Here is an 18,627-nt window from a genome sequence, read left to right on the forward strand (position 1 = left end):
AAGGAGAGCGTCTTACTCATTGCAGGTAATACCACGAAATACGGATAATACCTGAGATGCCAGTCTATGTGTCATCTCCGCGAAGACGGAAAGGAACAGAATGGACAGAAATATTCTATTTACGTATATTAAGTCATTAATACCTGATGGCCCGGTCTTACTCTATTTGGATTGTTTTGCCACTTTATTTGGATGCGTCATTCAGAATTTCTCCTCCCTTGAAAGAAGACATGTCTTGAGAACGATGCCCACAGTAGCTCTAGACTTACTATGAATGATCCAGATGCGTAATCGCACTGAGGAGGCACACCCTTAGGGCTAAAGCTAACCCGCACAGCTGCTGCTCTTAGGGCCACCCAGGAGAGGCTGGTTGAGGCTCTGGGGAGTTGGTGGTGGGTGAGCCTCGGCTGGGGGCGCGGCCCGGGCAGGGGCGGGGCGCCCGGGAGCTCCCGCCCGCTGAGTCCTTGCAGCGCACGCCCGGCTGAGCCGCGGGCCGGGGCTGGGCTGGGAAGGGGCCTCGTCCAGGGCGCGGAGCTGCGGGCGCGCCGCGACTGCAGGGCTGAGGCCACTGCGCGGGTCTCCGGGAGCCGGAGGTGGGCTTTGGGCTTTCGACTTTCTAGGAGCAGACCTGGGGAGCGACGGCTCCTTGCTCGAGAGCTCTTTGTCTCTGGGGGCTCAGAGCAGCAGTCTGGGGACGGTTTCACGGGGGTGGGGTGGGGGGTCGTACCTAGGAAGGGGTTGGAGGGGATTGCAGGAGCCGCTGTGCTAGTCGAGCGGGTAGCGCCAGGCGCCCGCATTTCCCGCCCCCGGGGACGTGCGCCCGGGTGGGCATCAGGCTGGTCCGCGCGCCCCCGGCGCTGGCCCCTGTGCGCAAAGTTTGCCTCCCCGGGTCCAGCTTCTCTCGCTCCCGCGGCCCCGCAGGTTGTGCCTCTGCTCGCCCTGCACCTGCAGCCGCCGGACCATGGAGTCCCCGGTCCAGATCTTCCGCGGGGAGCCGGGCCCCACCTGCTCCGCGAGCACCTGCCTGCTCCCCAACGGCAGCGGCTGGCTGCCGGGCTGGGCCGAGACCGAAGGCAACCGCAGCGGCGGCCCCGAGGGCGCGCAGCTGGAGTCCGCGCACCTCTCTCCCGCCATCCCCGTCATCATCACGGCTGTCTACTCCGTGGTGTTCGTCGTGGGCTTGGTGGGCAACTCCCTGGTCATGTTCGTGATCATCCGGTGAGTGCAGGGTCCCGGCGCCGCAGTGGCGGGGGTCGGGGGTGGGGGGAAGGTCCGGCCTGGCGCCAGGGCGCGCGGTTGGGGCCCCAGCCAGGTGGCGGTGCAGGACCTGGAGAGCCTCAGAGGGCGGCCTCTTCCGAGTAAAGGATTCCTGGAAGAGTTTTGGGTGCGGGACTCTGAGGTTCGCACGGGGGCGAACAGAACAGCCAGGGGAGTTTTGAGGCTTTGAATGACCCTCCCATCCCTTCCCGCCCCCCCACCCCCCGCCCCAAAACCCTTACTGAAAACTATGGTTATGGAAAATATTAGGGTGTGGAGCAAGGTCAGCGTCTTCTGGAAAGGAAACTAGTTCATTTGCCTGGACTTTTTGCCTGGTTGCCCGCGCTGGTTCGGAGCACCTTGTTCTGTCCTTTGCAAATATTTTTTAAGGTAAAATTCAAGCCCATTGAATGCACTGGAGATAATTCAGAATTTCCTGTGACTCATCAGATTGGTGTTACGGTTTATAAGCAAAAGCCGATATATCCTTAGGGTTGTTAGTATCCATCCATGAGCCATTTTAGTACTGAGATGTTATCTCATTTACTTAGAATTTCAGTGATTTTTAAAAAATAAGCCATCTAATATTTATCCTCTAAAGTGTGGATTGTGGAGGTTTTCAAAAATTGCTTTGCTTCTTATTTTCCATGGAGAGAAACTGATGATTCTATTTTATTGCTCTTTGGTGGAATTACATTGAAGTCAACTTCTGTTATAAACCTCCAAATACCCACCCATATCTGCTAATTTTCTGGTAGGTGAAGTGATTTTTTATTTTGGCCTCTTTCAACAACAAAAAAAAAAAAAAAAAAAAAAAAAAAAAAAAAATCTCAACTTTGCTTGCTTTTGATACCCTTTGATATAAATATTTCACTTTCTGGGAGAGTTAATGCTTTGGAAATACACTTTTGAGAGTGAATAAGGAGTTTACATTCCTTTGAAGAGTTCCTGTGAAATAAGGGACACAAGTCACTCATTTCAAGGACATTGAAGTGATGAATAAAAACTACATCTTCAAAAAAAATTCTAGCTTTAGTTTAGTTCTTTATTTATTGTAAACCTTAAGAACATTATCTATAGCGTGAGTCTTGGGAAATCATCATAATAAAAAATGCCCATTCATCTGTCTATCCAGGTTTGAGAATTTTATCTTCATCTGTACTCCGGAACTAAAACCCATCATTTAAGCTTCCAAATACACATTATAAAGCTCATTTCATCTACAATTAGCATTTGTAGCTTGGTAGCCTTGGTTTCCATGATTGTGTATTGCATTTTATAGGCATCCTATCTGTGACAAGTAAAGGCCACAGAGGGAGGAAGTATTTTAAAAGCACATTGCTTTCCAAAGTCTTTAGCAATTTCAGGGCTGCTCTCCATTAGAGAGAAGATTATAGCAACCAAAAGAAAAGAAAACAGCTGTGTTCTCAATTATAATTAAAAGTTTTAGGAGATCTTTGGTTCAGAGGCTGTGAGTTTGTAATAAAACACTGCTACACAAAAAGAAGATGCTAAGAAAAGAAACAACTCTGTTCCTACTTATATCATATTTAAGTGCATGAGTAAAATGAATACATCTCATTGTTATTTGAAAGAGCACCTGAAGTTTTGAGTTTGAGAAGAGCTTCTTAGTTGTTTAACAACTGTTTATATAGCCCTACAAAGTAGGATAAAAAGGAATGAAGAATCCTAAAATATGTGCAAAGACAACTCCATGGGGAACAGTAGAAATGTCAGAATGAAAACAGAATTATATATATATTTTTAATATATTTTTTAAATATTCAATTTATTTATTCATGAGAGACAGAGAGTGAGAAAGAGAGAGAGAGAGAGAGAGAGGCAGAGACACAGGCAGAGGGAGAAGCAGGCTCCATGCAGGGAGCCTGACGTGGGACTCGATCCCAGGTCTCCAGGATCAGGCCCTGGGCTGAAAGCGCACTAAACTGCTGAGCCACTCAGGCTGCCCAAAAACAGAATTATAGATTAACTAGGACTTTTAATGGCGAATATGAATATGAAGAAATAGAAATGAAATATAAATATATATAACAATTATATGTAATTATATATAATGAATAATCACCATTATAAATAGTAATATAGTACTCATCAATTGTTCATATATTTATATAACATATGCAATATATAATTTTATATATGTGCTTGTGTGTGTGTGTGTGTGTGTGTGCATCCAAAAGATATCCAGGACCAAAATTTATTAAAAGATAAATTCAGCTAAAAATACAAAAAAAGTTAGCTAGTTCAGGTAACATCATTCATCCTCCCACTTCACTCCCAACTGGTTGGAAATGAAGTATGAAAAGTGAGGAATCATCCTGGAATGCCAATGTACTGAAACATTTGTTTCCTTATATCTACAGCCATGAGGATTAAGGAGTATTTGGTATTGGTTAAGACTGAGAGATGCCCAAAGAGTTGAAAAATAAAGCCTCAAAAGGAAGGTTAGTAGAAGTGGGTTTATTTTGCTCAGAAGAAGAAGGAACTGAAGACTTGAGAGAGGTGGCTATTGTCTGCACACCAGAATTGGGAGCAGGACTGGAATACGGAATTCAAATGCAACTTTTATCCATTCATCTTTCGATGGACACCGAGGCTCCTTCCACAGTTTGGCTATTGTGGCCATTGCTGATAGAAACATCGGGGTGCAGGTGTCCCGACGTTTCATTGCATCTGAATCTTTGGGGTAAATCCCCAACAGTGCAATTGCTGGGTCGTAGGGCAGGTCTATTTTTAACTCTTTGAGGATGAATGGATAAAGAAGATGTGGTCTCTGTATACAATAGAATATTACTCAGCAATTAGAAACGACAAATACCCACCATTTGCTTCAACGTGGATGGAACTGGAGGGTATTATGCTGAGTGAAATAAGTCAATCGGAGAAGGACAAACAGTGTATGTTCTCATTCATTTGGGGAATATGAATAATAGTGAAAGGGAATATAAAGGAAGGGAAAAGAAATGTTGGGAAATATCAGGAAGGGAGACAGAACATAAAGACTCCTAACTCGGGGAAACGAACTAGGGGTGGTGGAAGGGGAGGAGGGCGGGTGTTGGAGGGGAATGGGTGACGGGCACTGAGGTGGACACTTGACGGGATGAGCACTGGGTGTTTTTCTGTATGTTGGCAAATTGAACACCAATAAAAATTAATTAAAAACAAAACAAAACAAAACAAAAAAACAAATGCAACTTTTATAATTGAGGTTGAGGGCTGAGCAACATTGCTTAAAAAGATGGAGGATCACTTTTGAGGACACTATTTTAAAACACTGTTCATTGAAAAGGGCCATGGTTCAGTCATTTAGGACATCATTGTAGAGATGGGGTTTAGATGCTTGGATGTTGGGGCAGATGTAGGTCCGAGATGGCCTGCTCGGACCCAAGGAGAAAGCTAGGGTTGTGGAAAAAGCTGTGACTATTTTTAGACCTGTCTTACAAATAGCTTTCCCTTCTTGGATGCCTGAAATGCTGCCCAGTATCCTCTGAATATATTTAACATTTCAAGGGTTTTCATCATTTTGTATGTACCAACTACCATAACTGCCTAATATTAGGGCATAGGAACTTTTCATTGTGAAAACCTTATAACTAAGCACTCGGCCTCCCTTCTCACCAGGCTTTGGGGTTTATGGTCCTGGGGTGGGAGGTTCTTACCTCAGCCATAGATCCCTGTCTTTGGCTTCTACTGACACCTTGGCTGTGCCCCTAGGTGCAACACTTAAAATCCTAACCCTGTGTTCTCTCCACCTCTTCCCGTGTAGGTCACCTGCGGGGAATGCTATGATGCCCATCCACATTCACATCTCCGATCTCTCCAGGCAGTCTCACCCATGACATGACATCTTAAACTTCCATTCTCCCACAACTTCCATGCATATGGCTATTTCCTCCCGTAGCAGACATGACTAAAAGTTTAGGGACACTAAATATGTGCCAGGCCAGTAAAGCTACCTACTTCATGGAAATCATTTTATTTACTCTTCCCAACCATAGGTGTATTATCATCCCTATTTGACAGATGATGAAATGAAGGCAAAGTAAGATTAAATAAACTGACTAAGGTCACACATGCTGATTGTGGAGCCCAAATGACACGGAGCCTGTGCGTCAGTTTGCTGTTCACTATACCACTTCTGCAAACCTGTGGATAATTTCTTGCCGGGCAGCCCTTTATTTTCTCCCAGACTTTCTTTCTTTTTTCTTACCTTGCCTGGAAACCACAAACCATCGCCACAGCCTCTCTTGACAATACACTCAGCTGCCGTGACTTCTTGTCCTCTGTGGCTGTCTTCTACTGAACCTTGACCCTGGATCAAGCCAGTGCCTTATATTCCTTGTTCCTATACCCAGTGAACTGAATGCTGGTGAATAAAATCCGTTTTATCTTTGTCAGGGCAAAGTCACTGCCTTCAAGTGTATCTGACCCCAAGTCTGCCTAGTTTTTCTGTCTCTCTCCTGTTTCCAGAAAGAGCCAATTCCTTTTCCCATTCCCAACAAACCAAACCAAAACCAAAACAACAAACAAAATCCAAATTAATGTAATGGGTGCTAATTCTTATGTCATCTTCTTGACCGTGTCTCATCATGGTAGCTCCCTGTGACACTAGAGTCTAGCTGCTGGGAGTGTTCTTCCTACATATGTGCGTTGGCAGCCACCCTCCCTCATACCACAGTCTCTGCAGAGATCTTTCCTTCTTTGTATCCAGGGCAAATCCCTGTTCCTGAGAGGTGAATCTCATCCCCTCCTGCTCTCCTGAGGTCTCTGCTGTGTTAGTTATCCCCCGTCTGTGCTATCTGCAACCTCACCACTGCTTTTGTCCCATAAGCATCTGGATATAGTCCAGCATCTGTCGTCTTACAAGTCATCATTATCCATCACCCTTCCATCTTTCTGAGTTCCCTTGGCCAATGTCTTTTCATCCTCCTTACCTGTAGGTAAGCTTCTTGGGGGGATAATCCTGCTTCTTTAATTTCTCATCTTCTGTTCCTCAGGCTGTGCACTTGGGTTCCCTCCCTGATGCTCCTTTACCAAAGCCAGAGCATCATGTTTCAGCTGCTCGTTTTAGGCTGACTGTCCCTTGATTTCTGTGGAGATTTGGTACGCTCCACCAATCATATGCCCCTTGCTTCCTCTGGTAGCACCCTCCTTGACTTCCTACCACATCTTCGGGGTTTCTCTTGTCTGCAGCACTGATGCCTCTTCCTCTCGGGTTTCTTAATTGGTCATATCTTCCAGAGCCTTTTCAGATCTTCTCTCCTCACTTTGCATATTCTCTGTATTAGTCAGGATTCAATCAGAACAGAAGAACCAGAGGAGATGCACATGTGAAAAGATTTGTTGCAAGGAATTGGGTTGCAACCATGGAGCTGGCTGAGCAAGTCTGAAACCTGGGGGTCAGGCATCAGGAGAGGCAGGCCAGGCCGCTGGCCCCAGGTAGAACTTCTTTCTCAGGGAAGCCTCTGTTCTCCTCTATATTAGCACGCTAGGACTGCTATCACAAAGGGCCACAGACTTGTTGGTTTAAACGACAGAACTTACTTTCTCACAGGGAGGCTAGAAGTCTGCGATCAAGGTGTTGGCAGGGTTGGTTTCTTCTGAGACCTCTCTCCTTGGCTTGTCGATGGCTGTTTTCTCCGTGTGTCCTTACATGGCCTTCCTTCTGTGTATGTCTGTGCCCTAATCTCCTCCTTTGATACAGACACCAGTCATATTGGATTAGGGCTCACCCTCACGACCCCATTTTACCTAGATTTTATCTCCCTTTACCTCTTTAAAGGCTCTATCTTCAAATACAGTCACATTCTGAGGTACTGAGGGGTTAGGACTTGAACACATGTATCTGAGGGACATAATTCAGCCCTAAACACTTCCTATCCCCCTTCTGTTCCCCTTAAGAAAACATTCTCCTCAAGCTTCAATTTTCGTAATAAGTATGTATATATGTTCTCTTTTGTTTAATTTGAAGAAAAACTATACTCTTATAAATGTATGCTTCTTTTTAAGTTAAATGTAAGTATAAATGAAAAATTATTAGGACAAAAATAGCAGGAATCAAAATTTCTTGGCCCTCAATCTTTTATTTATTTATTTTTTTAAATTAATTTTTATTGGTGTTCAATTTACCAACATACAGAAAAACACCCAGTGCTCATCCCGTCAAGTGTCCACCTCAGTGCCCGTCACCCATTCCCCTCCAACACCCGCCCTCCTCCCCCCTTCAATCTTTTAAGTTTTGCATTTTTCTTTTCTCATTAGCTTTCATTAATTCATTGCTACCACAATAAAGACCTCTAGGGGGTCAATCTTTTGCGACCCTTGCCCTGAGAGTAGACTTTTGCTTCCCTCTAGTTCAGAGGGCAGTGTTGAAATTTCCTAAAAGTGGCGACTTTATCAGGGACTTACAAAAAAATAAACAGAGCCACAAAAATACTCTGGAAATGGTTCCATTTCCTGAACTCAAATTTCTTCTTCAAAGGCAGTCAACCTACCCAAGGTTACTGGGCACACAGGTTGTTTTCTATAAGGCTATATGTTTTCTTGCTCAAAAATTGGGAGGCAGAATATTTCTTCTCCAAGCCACTGACAGATGTCCCACTCTGCTGAGACCATCTTAGCTTACATAGGATATATAGACTCTGGTCACCCCTGAGTCAGTCTGAGTCCCCTGGTTGAAGTTGTACCAGTCTCAGAAAACTGTGTGGCTATCACTGAATTGAGGAGGTGGGGAGAAATGAGGTGACCCAAACAGAGTGTCTGCTGCAGTGCCTGCCTCTTTTCCATCCAGGGTGTCCGTTTCTTGGGGAGATTCTCATTGCAATCACGGCAGTTGTATGTACACACATATTCCATATTCTCTCAAATGTCACTGTAGCCTATCTTGGATAATATCACCAGACTACACCTAGAGAGGCATTGAAGAAAAGGCAGAGGCATAGTGGTATAATTAACCTTGTGCTGCTCCCTATCTGACATCCATCTTACCTCAGACTTTGATCAACAAATACGTTCTCATTTATCCTGAGTCCTCTCTTGGGAATAAATGTTGAACATTTCTTTTAAAGTAAGCCTAGTAAAGATCCCTCCAGAAATGATTTTCAAAAATGCCTATCTTGCATTTCTCCGAGTAATTTTATTATTTGACAAGCTCATTAAAAGGGAGAATTGGTTTCATTGCAACTGGTGATATGGATTCGCAAAATGGAATTTTCTTCCCTGTGGAACATGTGATGCTGCTGAAATCCGAATCCTTGTGATCTGTTTCAGAGACCAGAGACTAACCAGCTACACCTCTCCTCCTCTCAAAAAATCAGAAAAAGAAAGAATTATAGAGAAATAAACCCTATTTGGTCATCAGATATAGATTTCCAAACCTTTAACAGACTCCAGGCAAAATTGTAGTCTTCAAAATCACTTCTTTGATTCTGTTGACTTTATGAGACTTTACAGTCTTTCCTGGTGCCTGTCTTAGAGTTAGTTTTAGAAGGGATTTATTTCTGGCTGGGAGATGATTGCTCCTCTCCATTAATCATTCAGCTGTATCTCTTGAGCAGCAGTATCTTTGTGTGAGCTGTGCAGTTGGCACTTTCCTCACTCCAGATTAACTTCTTGACGTACTCAATTATCGTTGTCCTGGGGGGCTCTGCTTTTAGTGCCAAAACCTAAAATTGTATGGCTGCAGGACAGTCTTTCTTCTAAGGTTTCAGTGCTGAAAGTAATATAGGCTCAAAACTATTTAACAGAAGATTTATTCCTCTATAGAAAATCAGCACATTTTTGTTTGTTTCTTTCTTTGGAGAGGATGCTGGCTTATGTCTAAGATAAGGAAAACTCATGTAAGAGAATATATTTTAGAAGTGGGGGTGATGCTATAAAAGGCTTGTGTGTGTGTGTTTAAACACTTACCCCTTCCCTGGCCCCATAGGTCAGAATTCAGGTGAAAGACAAGAAAAACAGACAGCACGTGATGAATATGTGATGAATTGAGAGATCCAAAAGGAATTGGTCTAAAGGCGGGGAAGGAAGCCTTCAGATTCACAATGGTTAGTATTGTGAGCATTTAGAGATCCTCTACTACAAGGGGAACACTTTTCTGATCTCCTGCTGAGTATTAACTTCACAAGACAACTAAACTCTCTGTGCTTACAGAGTTACCTTCTGCCCAGTGAAGGGGCCATCTCCTTCTGACAGCATGGAAGGGTAATCTTTAATCTTACCTCCTCTCTGCCAGCATTCTGTGGCTTCCCTTAGTTTGGTCAGTTTTCTGTATAAAATTGGAAAAATCATTTAAGATATCTGTGCACTTCTAAGTATCTAGATAGCTGTAGGCTGAGAAACTACAAGTCAATCACGTGAGATTTGTAGTTTTCTCTTGGGTGTTATCAGGCATGATAAACTCTCACCCTGTGTGCATACCTGCATACACTAGAATATTCATTCTGGGTGTCAGGGCCATGCCTACAGAGGAAAAGGAGGTCCTGGGCACCAGCTATTGCATTCTCCAACCACCCTGCATGGACAGCCTGCCTCCCATGCAACACAATGCATGTCCACCATTCTGACTGTACATCACTGCCAGTGTGGTCTCTGAGGTTGTGACAGTCATGGAACTCAGGGACACATTCTGTCCTTCTGTTCTTTCTACCTTTGCCCTTTGCATATGGAAGAGTATTTCTGGGGAACTAAAGGGGCTTGACAGCTGTGTGAATCTATGGATTCACAAAATGAATGTGAATATAGTGAATATATTCAATTGCAGAGTCAGATCACTGGAAAAACAATGACTGAATTTCCTTTCCTTCCCTTGAAAATTAATAAGCCCCTTGTTATTATTATTAAAATTAATTAATAACATTGCCCCTTAGTAAGGAACCAATGTTTCAATAGTAAGTAGTCCAAAAAGATATAGCAAATTAATTTTATCGAAATGAACTGAAAGTTATCTGGAGAATTAATGAAGCAAACTCATTATGTTTTCAAATAAATTCTTCTGAAAATTCACATCAGTAAAGCCATCATTTAAAACATCATTTCTGATCATTTAAAACATGAAATCCAAATCTTTGTATCTGGAAAACATGCCCAGGGAAATGAATAAATCATGCTTGTTGGCAACACAGAGAAAAGAGTGTCAAAGCATGTCTCTCGTTAGTGCTAGTCTTCCACTGTTGGTTTAAAAGAACTGCATTTTCCTAGGTATCACAAAAATTTCCTTCCATTGAACTTGGTGTGTTGAGGGTCTTCAGACCTGAGTGCACCTGTAGTGCTGTGAGACAGTGAGCGGCCAGCTTCCTGTGGGCCAGGAGTTTTTGGTCACACTAGTTTTTTCACCAGACCAAACAGCGATTCCTCAGGTGCATTTTGTTGGCCTGTAGGTATTTGCTGTACTAAAGGGGTCATTTCAGAAGAATGACCACTAGGGTGTTTGTTTTTTCCTTCTTTTGGAGCTGTCGTTTAATGGCTACATGTTTTACTCCCTCATGTCTCACTAATTTGTGGTCTCAGGCAAGCCATTTAATTCCTCTTTACTCTGGCTCCTCACCCAAACAATGGGCACAGTTTGTGAAAAACTGTAACATTATAATGTACGTGACAGCATTTGTCCCTTGACGGCAGCATGCTAGTGTTTTACATTAGTATTCTTTGATTCATACCCCCTTGCCTCATATTCAATGTTTTTTACCCTCATGGCGCATACTTAACCACACTTATCAGAATGTTTTTCAGTCTTCAGCTGCCGGAATAATTCACAGAATCACATTATTTCTCTAGTAAAATTCTTCCTTCCTTAAGAAACTTTGGAATGACAATCCTGAATTTCCTTGCTGATTAGCTATGGACTCTGAGAACCCCTGAGAATCATCTCTAAGACTGCTTATTCTTCAGAATAAGTGGGGGCAGTGGTATCTTATGGGGCTGTCATACAGGCTAGGTTATTAGGACAGTGGCAGGTAGTAACAACAGCAATGATACTGGCAGCAGCAATAGTGAGTCTGAGGGCTGGCATCCAGTGAGCTGTCATCAAGTACCAGTTCGTGTGCTGAGTACTTTGTGGGACTGTCTCATTTAATCATCATGACAACTCTGCCAGATAAAGTTCCTAAAACAGAATCTGTACAGACTAATCCCTCAATGGATGCTTAAAATGGTTTTGCCTGTTGGTATTCAAGGTCTTCTGTGGGGCCTGACACACTTTTCCCCATCCCAGCCAGGCTCTCATTACTGTCGCCATGAAAGCCTCTCAATCCAAGTCCTCCTCACAGTGCAAGATCCTGTCCGGGTTTTGTCTTCTTTAAAATGTGTCCAATCTCTTCACTGCTGATCCTTCCCTTCTGTCTTTTCCTCTGGTTCAAGTTGTAATTGAGCCAGTCAGTTGGAAATCTCGCAGGGGCATGGTCCATATATTGAGTTTTTCAGTCATCCTCAATGCCCAGGATATTGCTGTGTATGGGACAGACACTTAAAAATGTGTTGAAATAATGAATGATGAAGACAGGGGAAGAAGCTTGAATATAACCAGAGAGAAGGGAGGGTGTGTGTATTGTCAGCATGGGGGACAATTGCAAATGAGAGCTAAAAACAGCGATTCAATAAAATGGAAAACATGTTTGTAATTAAAGATATATGGTGATTACCTATCAAGATTATGGATTTATTATGCTATCATAAAGCTAAAAAGGAGTTCCTGATTAAAGAAATATCATTTAAATTTAAAATAAAAAAGCACTCAGGCAATGCACTTCAGGAGCAGGGGATGCTAATAATTCAAGAATGAGCTCTTCCACTGCACAGTGTCTGAGCACAGCAGGCACATGGGAAGGACAAGAAGATGTGAGACTGCTGTGTCACAAGGTCAATGTTCCTCCTGCTGGTGCCTCATTTTTCTTGTGGCAAGTGCCAGGCTCTCCCAGGAACCCTGCCTGGTGACGTTGGTTCCTGACAGCTCAGCAGACAACCTTGTTCATGTATGACTGCCAATCTAGAAGCCACCCCTCAATTCTCTGTAAAGAGAAATACAGTAGGAACATCTTGTGCTAATGTGTGATGGGGAGCATGTTGCCGAGTGATGACCTTCCTCATGACTCAGCACTCGAGGCCTCCTCCTGGCCTGCTCCCTGCATCCTGTCTGGTACACCTTACCATCATTTGCAGGCGTATAACATTGACAAGTGTAGCAAGGACAGCCTACAGACTTTGCTCTTTTAGTGCCATATGCTCCTGTGGTGTGTACGCTAAAAAGTGCAACCACTTGCTGCCAGCCCACCTCCATATGAGCCAAAACTTCCCACCCAGATGGTGCCATTTTACTTGAAATACTTAAAAATTTTTGTAAGGCAGGGTGGATGAAGTGGAAAATAATTTCATATCTTATCATAGTAAGAAAGCTTACTTTTTTCCCTCGGGGACATTTGACTGAAAAGACTAGCTACTATCTCAGTTTGATTAAATGCTAACAATACCAGAGTGCTCAACCAGACAGTTTGAGGGTGAGGGTCTTATTATCACACTCTCACAGGTCCACTGTGAGAGTCCACTGTAGTATATAAAAGACTGTCAGTAAATATTTGTTGTACTCATAGTTTATTCACTACTTTGAATTATACCTGTTGGTTCTCCATTTTGGTGTGGTAGGTTTATAAGTATGTGTCTTCCAAAACCCTAGGAGAGAGGCCTTGCCCTGCCACCCCTTCCAGATGGTCCCACTGAGCCTTTGCCAGCACTAGAAACATCACTTTACTCACTTGAGTCTAACTCACTTCACTAATATTAGGTAGAAGACATAAATCTCCTGGCTAAACATGAGGAGCAGTTGTCGTGAGAATCAGATAAAATACATGGAGATCAAAGCACTGGCCTTTGTAAATTATAGAGTGCTGGGAGGGTTTAAGAATGCGGAAAGTGGCACCCAGCACCCAAGTTTGAGTCTTGTAATGCTTTTATAACCGTATCACTCTGAGAAATGCACATAAGTCCAGTGATTCTCAGTGGTGACTTCTGTAGAAAAGGAATACGGATACCTACCAGATGAAGTTGCAATGGAGACTGAATGGGATAAATATGTGGGATGTACATCGGAGTCTGACAGAGGGAGTGTTTGAAATAAACGGTTACTAAGATTGTCATCATTAACATGAACCATCTCAAAATGAGAGTGATGCTGTGACATAGAGATGCTGGCAGATCCAGGGGTCTCCATGGCAGGAAGGCACAGGTATGTATGTCTCTAGGGCTCTGGTAGGTGTCTCTGGCCCTGAGCGATGGTGACAGTGGTAGGCTCCTACATGAATGGTCTGGGAAGAGCTTATTTCTCTGGGAGTAAGAACTTTTGCTCCAATTAGTATAGTAAAATTAGTGTAATTTGTAGACATTTCTGTTATAGGAGCTTATCTCTGTTATTCTGAGATTTGATGACAGGTTTGAATTCTTTCTAAGTTCAAGCCTTAAGCAATTTCATACATTTATTTGTTAAAAGTAGTTTTGAAAAGCTAAGAGAAAAATCACTCATCATTTTTTGATTAAAGATGCATATTATATATATGTAATTGTGTCAATTTTTAAATTTACATTCTAGTTAGTTAATATATAGTGTAATATTGATTTCAGGTGTAGAGTTTAGTGATTCATCACTTATGTACAACACTTAATGCTCATCACAACAAGTGCTCTCCTTAATGCCCACCACCCATCTAGCCGTCTCCCTGTCCACCTCCCTTCCAGCAACCCTCAGTTTGTCCTCTATAGTAAAGAGTCTTTTATGGTTTGCCTCCCTCTCTCTTTTTTTCCCCTTCTCCTATGTTCATTTGTTTTGTTTCTTAAATTCCACTTATGAGTGAAATCATGTGATATTTGCCTTCCTCTGACTGACGTATTTTTCTTAGCATACATGATACACTCTAGCTCTCTCCATATCCCTGCAAATGGCAAGATTCCCTCCTTTCTGATGGCTGAATAATATTCCACTGTATATACATACCAAGTCTCCTTTATCCATTTGTCAGTCGATGGACACGTGGACTTTTTTCATAATTTGGCTATTCTTGATAAAGATGCATATTATATTTTATCACACCTAATATTTCATACCATTCACGTTCTTCTAGCATTTAAGGTTGCAGGCATAATTTTTACTATTATCTTTCATATTCAAGCTGAACCGTGGCTCTAACTAAAAACTAGGTTCCTTTTTTCTTCTTGTGGTAACTGATCGCTCCCACATACATAAAAGAAGGGGAGGAGTTGAAGACTATAAAATAAATTAGACATATTCTCGGGATTAGGAGGATTCCATCAATTATCTCAGGAGTTCTATGAGGTAGGTAAGCATTATATTTCCCATTTTATAGTTGAGAAACTGAAGCTCCATTTTTAGTGACCTCTCCAAAATCTAACAGCTGGAGGGAAAAATAAGGACTGGAACCCTGGCTTACACAACTATATAAGGCCGGGAACATCCATCTAACTTCATAAAATAAGAGGGGACCTTACTTCATAAAGTAAGGGTCACTAAATGTGACTGCAGAAGTCCAAGTCTCTGCCAACCACAATCTTTGCTTATATCAGAGATTCTTGGGGAGAAAGTTGAAAAAAATAGGAGATTGGCTTGTAAGATGAACTTTTCAAACATAAAACCATATTAAAGGAGCCAACATTTGAAAAGATAGCATTTCAGTCTTGCTCATTGGAAACATTTGCTCTGTCTCAGTAAGTGGACTTCCCTAGTTATCTGTGCCTTTATAAAGCCTATGCTCTGAGCATTGGCCATATACATTTAATCACTTGTTTGTTTATTTATTTATTTATTTATTTATTTATTTATGAGAGCACACAAGCAAGGGGGAGGAGCAGAGGGAGAGGAAGAAGAAGGCTTCCTGTTGAGCAGGGAGCCTGACATGGGGCTCTATCTCAGGACCCTGAGATCATGATCTGAGCCGAAGGCAGATGCTTAACCAACTGAGTCACCCAGGCATCCCACATTTAATCACTTTCTAAAGCTTATAGGCCACTTAATAATATGTGAGTGAAATCTGTAAAGGTAAAAGATAACATATTTTAAAATAAACTCCTCATTCTTCAGATTAAAGCCCTATTTAGATAGCAGAGCATCAAAATGGAAATCGACAGATACCGACTCTGTGCTATTCTATACCATGCCTTCATCCAAGCACAGACAAACCACTTCCTAGCAAGAAGAAAAGAAGAAGGGGAGAATTGGGGGGGAGGGTGAGAGGGACGCGGAGAGTGATCCTATGTGTCACACATTTTGAGTCAGGTCACCTACTGCATTTATCTCGGATACAGCCATTTGGTTTTATTATCTTTATGTGACAGGACCTGAAACTCAGAAAAGTCATATACTGAATCCAGACTGAGGATGATCTGACTTCATGGAAGACAACTCTGCCTCCCTGGAGAGCCAAAGCTGTTTGTCACTACATGTTAAAAGACATTTCTCATGGAAATTGATGTATTGAAAAGACACTCTAGCAGTGATCAATAATAACCATTGAGATGGATTTTATAGTGAAAGCAGTAGTTTTCTATAAGACAGCTCTTTAAAAATGACCTTTAGTGACAATCAAAGCCATACCGTAGGGGTATGGTTGAATTAATTACAATAAAGTCTACAAATCTGAGGTGTGTAGAAAGTAATTAACATAGATTTCCCATACATATCTTAGCATTTGGCCTCTGAAAACCTGATGAAACTGTTTGGGATGCTTCATGCCCTATAGATCCCTGAGGGGGCATTCTCTAAGTAAACCAATCCTCTTAATTCAGTTTTAGTTGAGAGTGGAATTGTTCTAAACTTCATGTTATAATGCAAAGAATAATTTGGGTTTATTTTTATTATTTTTTAAAATTTGGGTTTAAAGGCAATCTTTTTTACCTCTTTTGAAAATTACTGTCCCCTCGTTTGGAAGAGGAAACAGCTTACGTGCTTTAAAAATCTCTCAAGATGAGGGATCCCTGGGTGGTGCAGTGGTTTGGCGCCTGCCTTTGGCCCAGGGTGCGATCCTGGAGACCCGGGATTGAATCCCACATCGGGCTCCCGGTGCATGGAGCCTGCTTCTCCCTCTGCCTGTGTCTCTGCCTCTCTCTCTCTGTGACTATCATAAATAAAAATTAAAAAAAAATTTAAAAAAATCTCTCAAGATGAGAGTATGGAAAAACTGAGTTATTTCTCACCTACTGTGCTAGATTACATTTCGTGTTGTGATGTGTATAGGAAGAATTTAGCATCATTTACATAATGCACTTAAGATGAAAAACTGAAGGCACACTGGCAAACAAAAACCAACAAACTTAGTTGTGTTTTAGCATTTGAAATTGAATGTGTTTTAAAAGTGAAACACATTTCAAATTTTCAAAAGACGTAATTACAATGATGGATTTCTCAAAATGACCCCAAGGGAAAGTTGAGTAAGCTTTATCTTTGTTTTATGCAGTGAAAGGGAAGTAATAAAGTATGTAAAAAATGCTTAAAGCCAGCAATTCCAGATAGGATTAAAATGAATTGTCAGTCACAAAATAAAGACCTGTATTATGTGCAAGTCTGTCAAAAAGATCTGTATATATATATATATATATATATATATATATATATATATTCATATATTTATCTGTTATTTTCTTTACCTTTTTAAATTTAAATATATTTTGAACAAAGTACTAGAACAAAAGCTAAGTTAAGTCAGAGATTTTTGTCCATTTTTTCTACTACCCTTAGGATCTAGAACAGTCCTTTTACATATTAAATGCTCAATAAGTATGTAAAGAATAAATGAATTAGAAAAACAAATTCAGTAATTCAAAGGTTGTCACAAACACGTTTACCTCAAGGATTTGACACAAAGATAAAGAGAAATGATCTTATTTCTTGTCTTTCAGATACACAAAGATGAAGACAGCAACCAATATTTATATATTTAACCTGGCGTTGGCGGATGCTTTAGTTACTACAACCATGCCCTTCCAGAGCACGGTCTATCTGATGAATTCCTGGCCATTTGGGGATGTGCTGTGCAAGATAGTCATTTCCATTGATTATTATAACATGTTTACCAGCATATTCACCTTGACCATGATGAGTGTGGACCGATACATTGCTGTGTGCCATCCTGTCAAGGCTTTAGACTTTCGCACACCCATGAAGGCAAAGATCATCAACATCTGTATTTGGCTCTTATCGTCATCTGTTGGCATATCTGCAATAGTTCTTGGAGGGACCAAAGTCAGGGAAGGTAAGGACAGTCATTTTCATCTCATTTTTAAGAACCTTACTTCTAATTATGCAATGCTTAATTTGCAAGTGAGTAGGACACATATCTAATGGAAAAACTAAAAGGCAGTGGAAACGTAATGCCTAAATCCATGGAAGATGAGAAACACAACAGTTTTGTGCGTTAGGGGTTAATCTCCATTTCACCACTGTAACAACTTCATTTGGCATAGGCCGTTAAGAATTGGGTTCACAGATGGACAATAGTACCCGTGAGCAAAATTTGGATTCTGAATATACTATACTAGTTCTTAACTAATGCGAACAGGATATTTGATGTTTTCCCAGTATTTCTAGGGTAGTGGTTCTCACCCTGGACTGCATGTCGGAATCACCTGGGCACTTCAGAAAATACAAATGATCCTTTAATAGTGGTGGTCACCAGCCTCATCAAATCAAAAATCCATGTATGACCTTTGACTCCCCAAACATAGCTACTAATAGTCTACGGTTGACCCAGAGACTGGGTTACTAATAACATAAACAGTTGATTAACACATATTTTGTATATTACATGTTTATATGCTGTATTCTTACAATAAAGTAAGCTGGAGAAAAGAAAATGTTATTGAGAAAATAATAAGGGAGAGAAAATACATTTATAGTACTGCACTTATAAAAAAAATCCGTGTATAAGTGCACCTGTGTGGCTCAAACCCATGGTGTTCAAGGGTCAACTGTACTGCTGCCTGGGTCCCACCCCTTGAGGGTCTGGTTTAATTGACCTGAGGCACAGTTTGGGTATCAAGATTTTTTTAAAGATTTATATATTTATGAGAGGGAGAGAGAAAGCAGAACAAGGGGGAGAGAGAAGCCCCAGGAGACTCTATGCTGAACGTGGAGCCCAATGCAGGGCTTGATCCCAAGACCCAAGCCGAAACCAAGAGTCACACACCTAACCATCTGTGCCACCCAAGCACCCCTGGGTGTCAAGGTTTTTAAGATGTCCTCAGGTGACTGACCTGCAGCCAGGGTGAGAACTACTGTTCCAGCAGCTTTGCTTTACTAGTAAAAGTAAAACTATGAAAATATCTTCAGTCCTGATGGAAACTCACTTGGAAGAGAGG

The 18,627-nt window shown here is 41.9% G+C and overlaps 1 protein-coding gene across 1 annotated transcript in view; it reads left to right on the plus strand.

Moving 5' to 3' along the window:
• The first annotated feature begins 510 nt into the window (after positions 1-510).
• OPRK1 (opioid receptor kappa 1) overlaps positions 511-18,627 on the plus strand; it is a 31,013-nt gene continuing 12,896 nt past the window's right edge. Inside the window, exons 1-3 of the mRNA XM_026011396.2 lie at positions 511-593; positions 922-1,218; positions 17,170-17,522. Coding sequence (XP_025867181.1) covers positions 962-1,218; positions 17,170-17,522 — 610 coding nt within the window. The 5' untranslated portion in view covers positions 511-593; positions 922-961. The remainder of the gene's footprint in view (positions 594-921; positions 1,219-17,169; positions 17,523-18,627) is intronic.

The sequence above is a fragment of the Vulpes vulpes genome, chromosome 13 (genome assembly GCF_048418805.1).
Source record: "Vulpes vulpes isolate BD-2025 chromosome 13, VulVul3, whole genome shotgun sequence".
NCBI lineage: Eukaryota > Metazoa > Chordata > Mammalia > Carnivora > Canidae > Vulpes > Vulpes vulpes.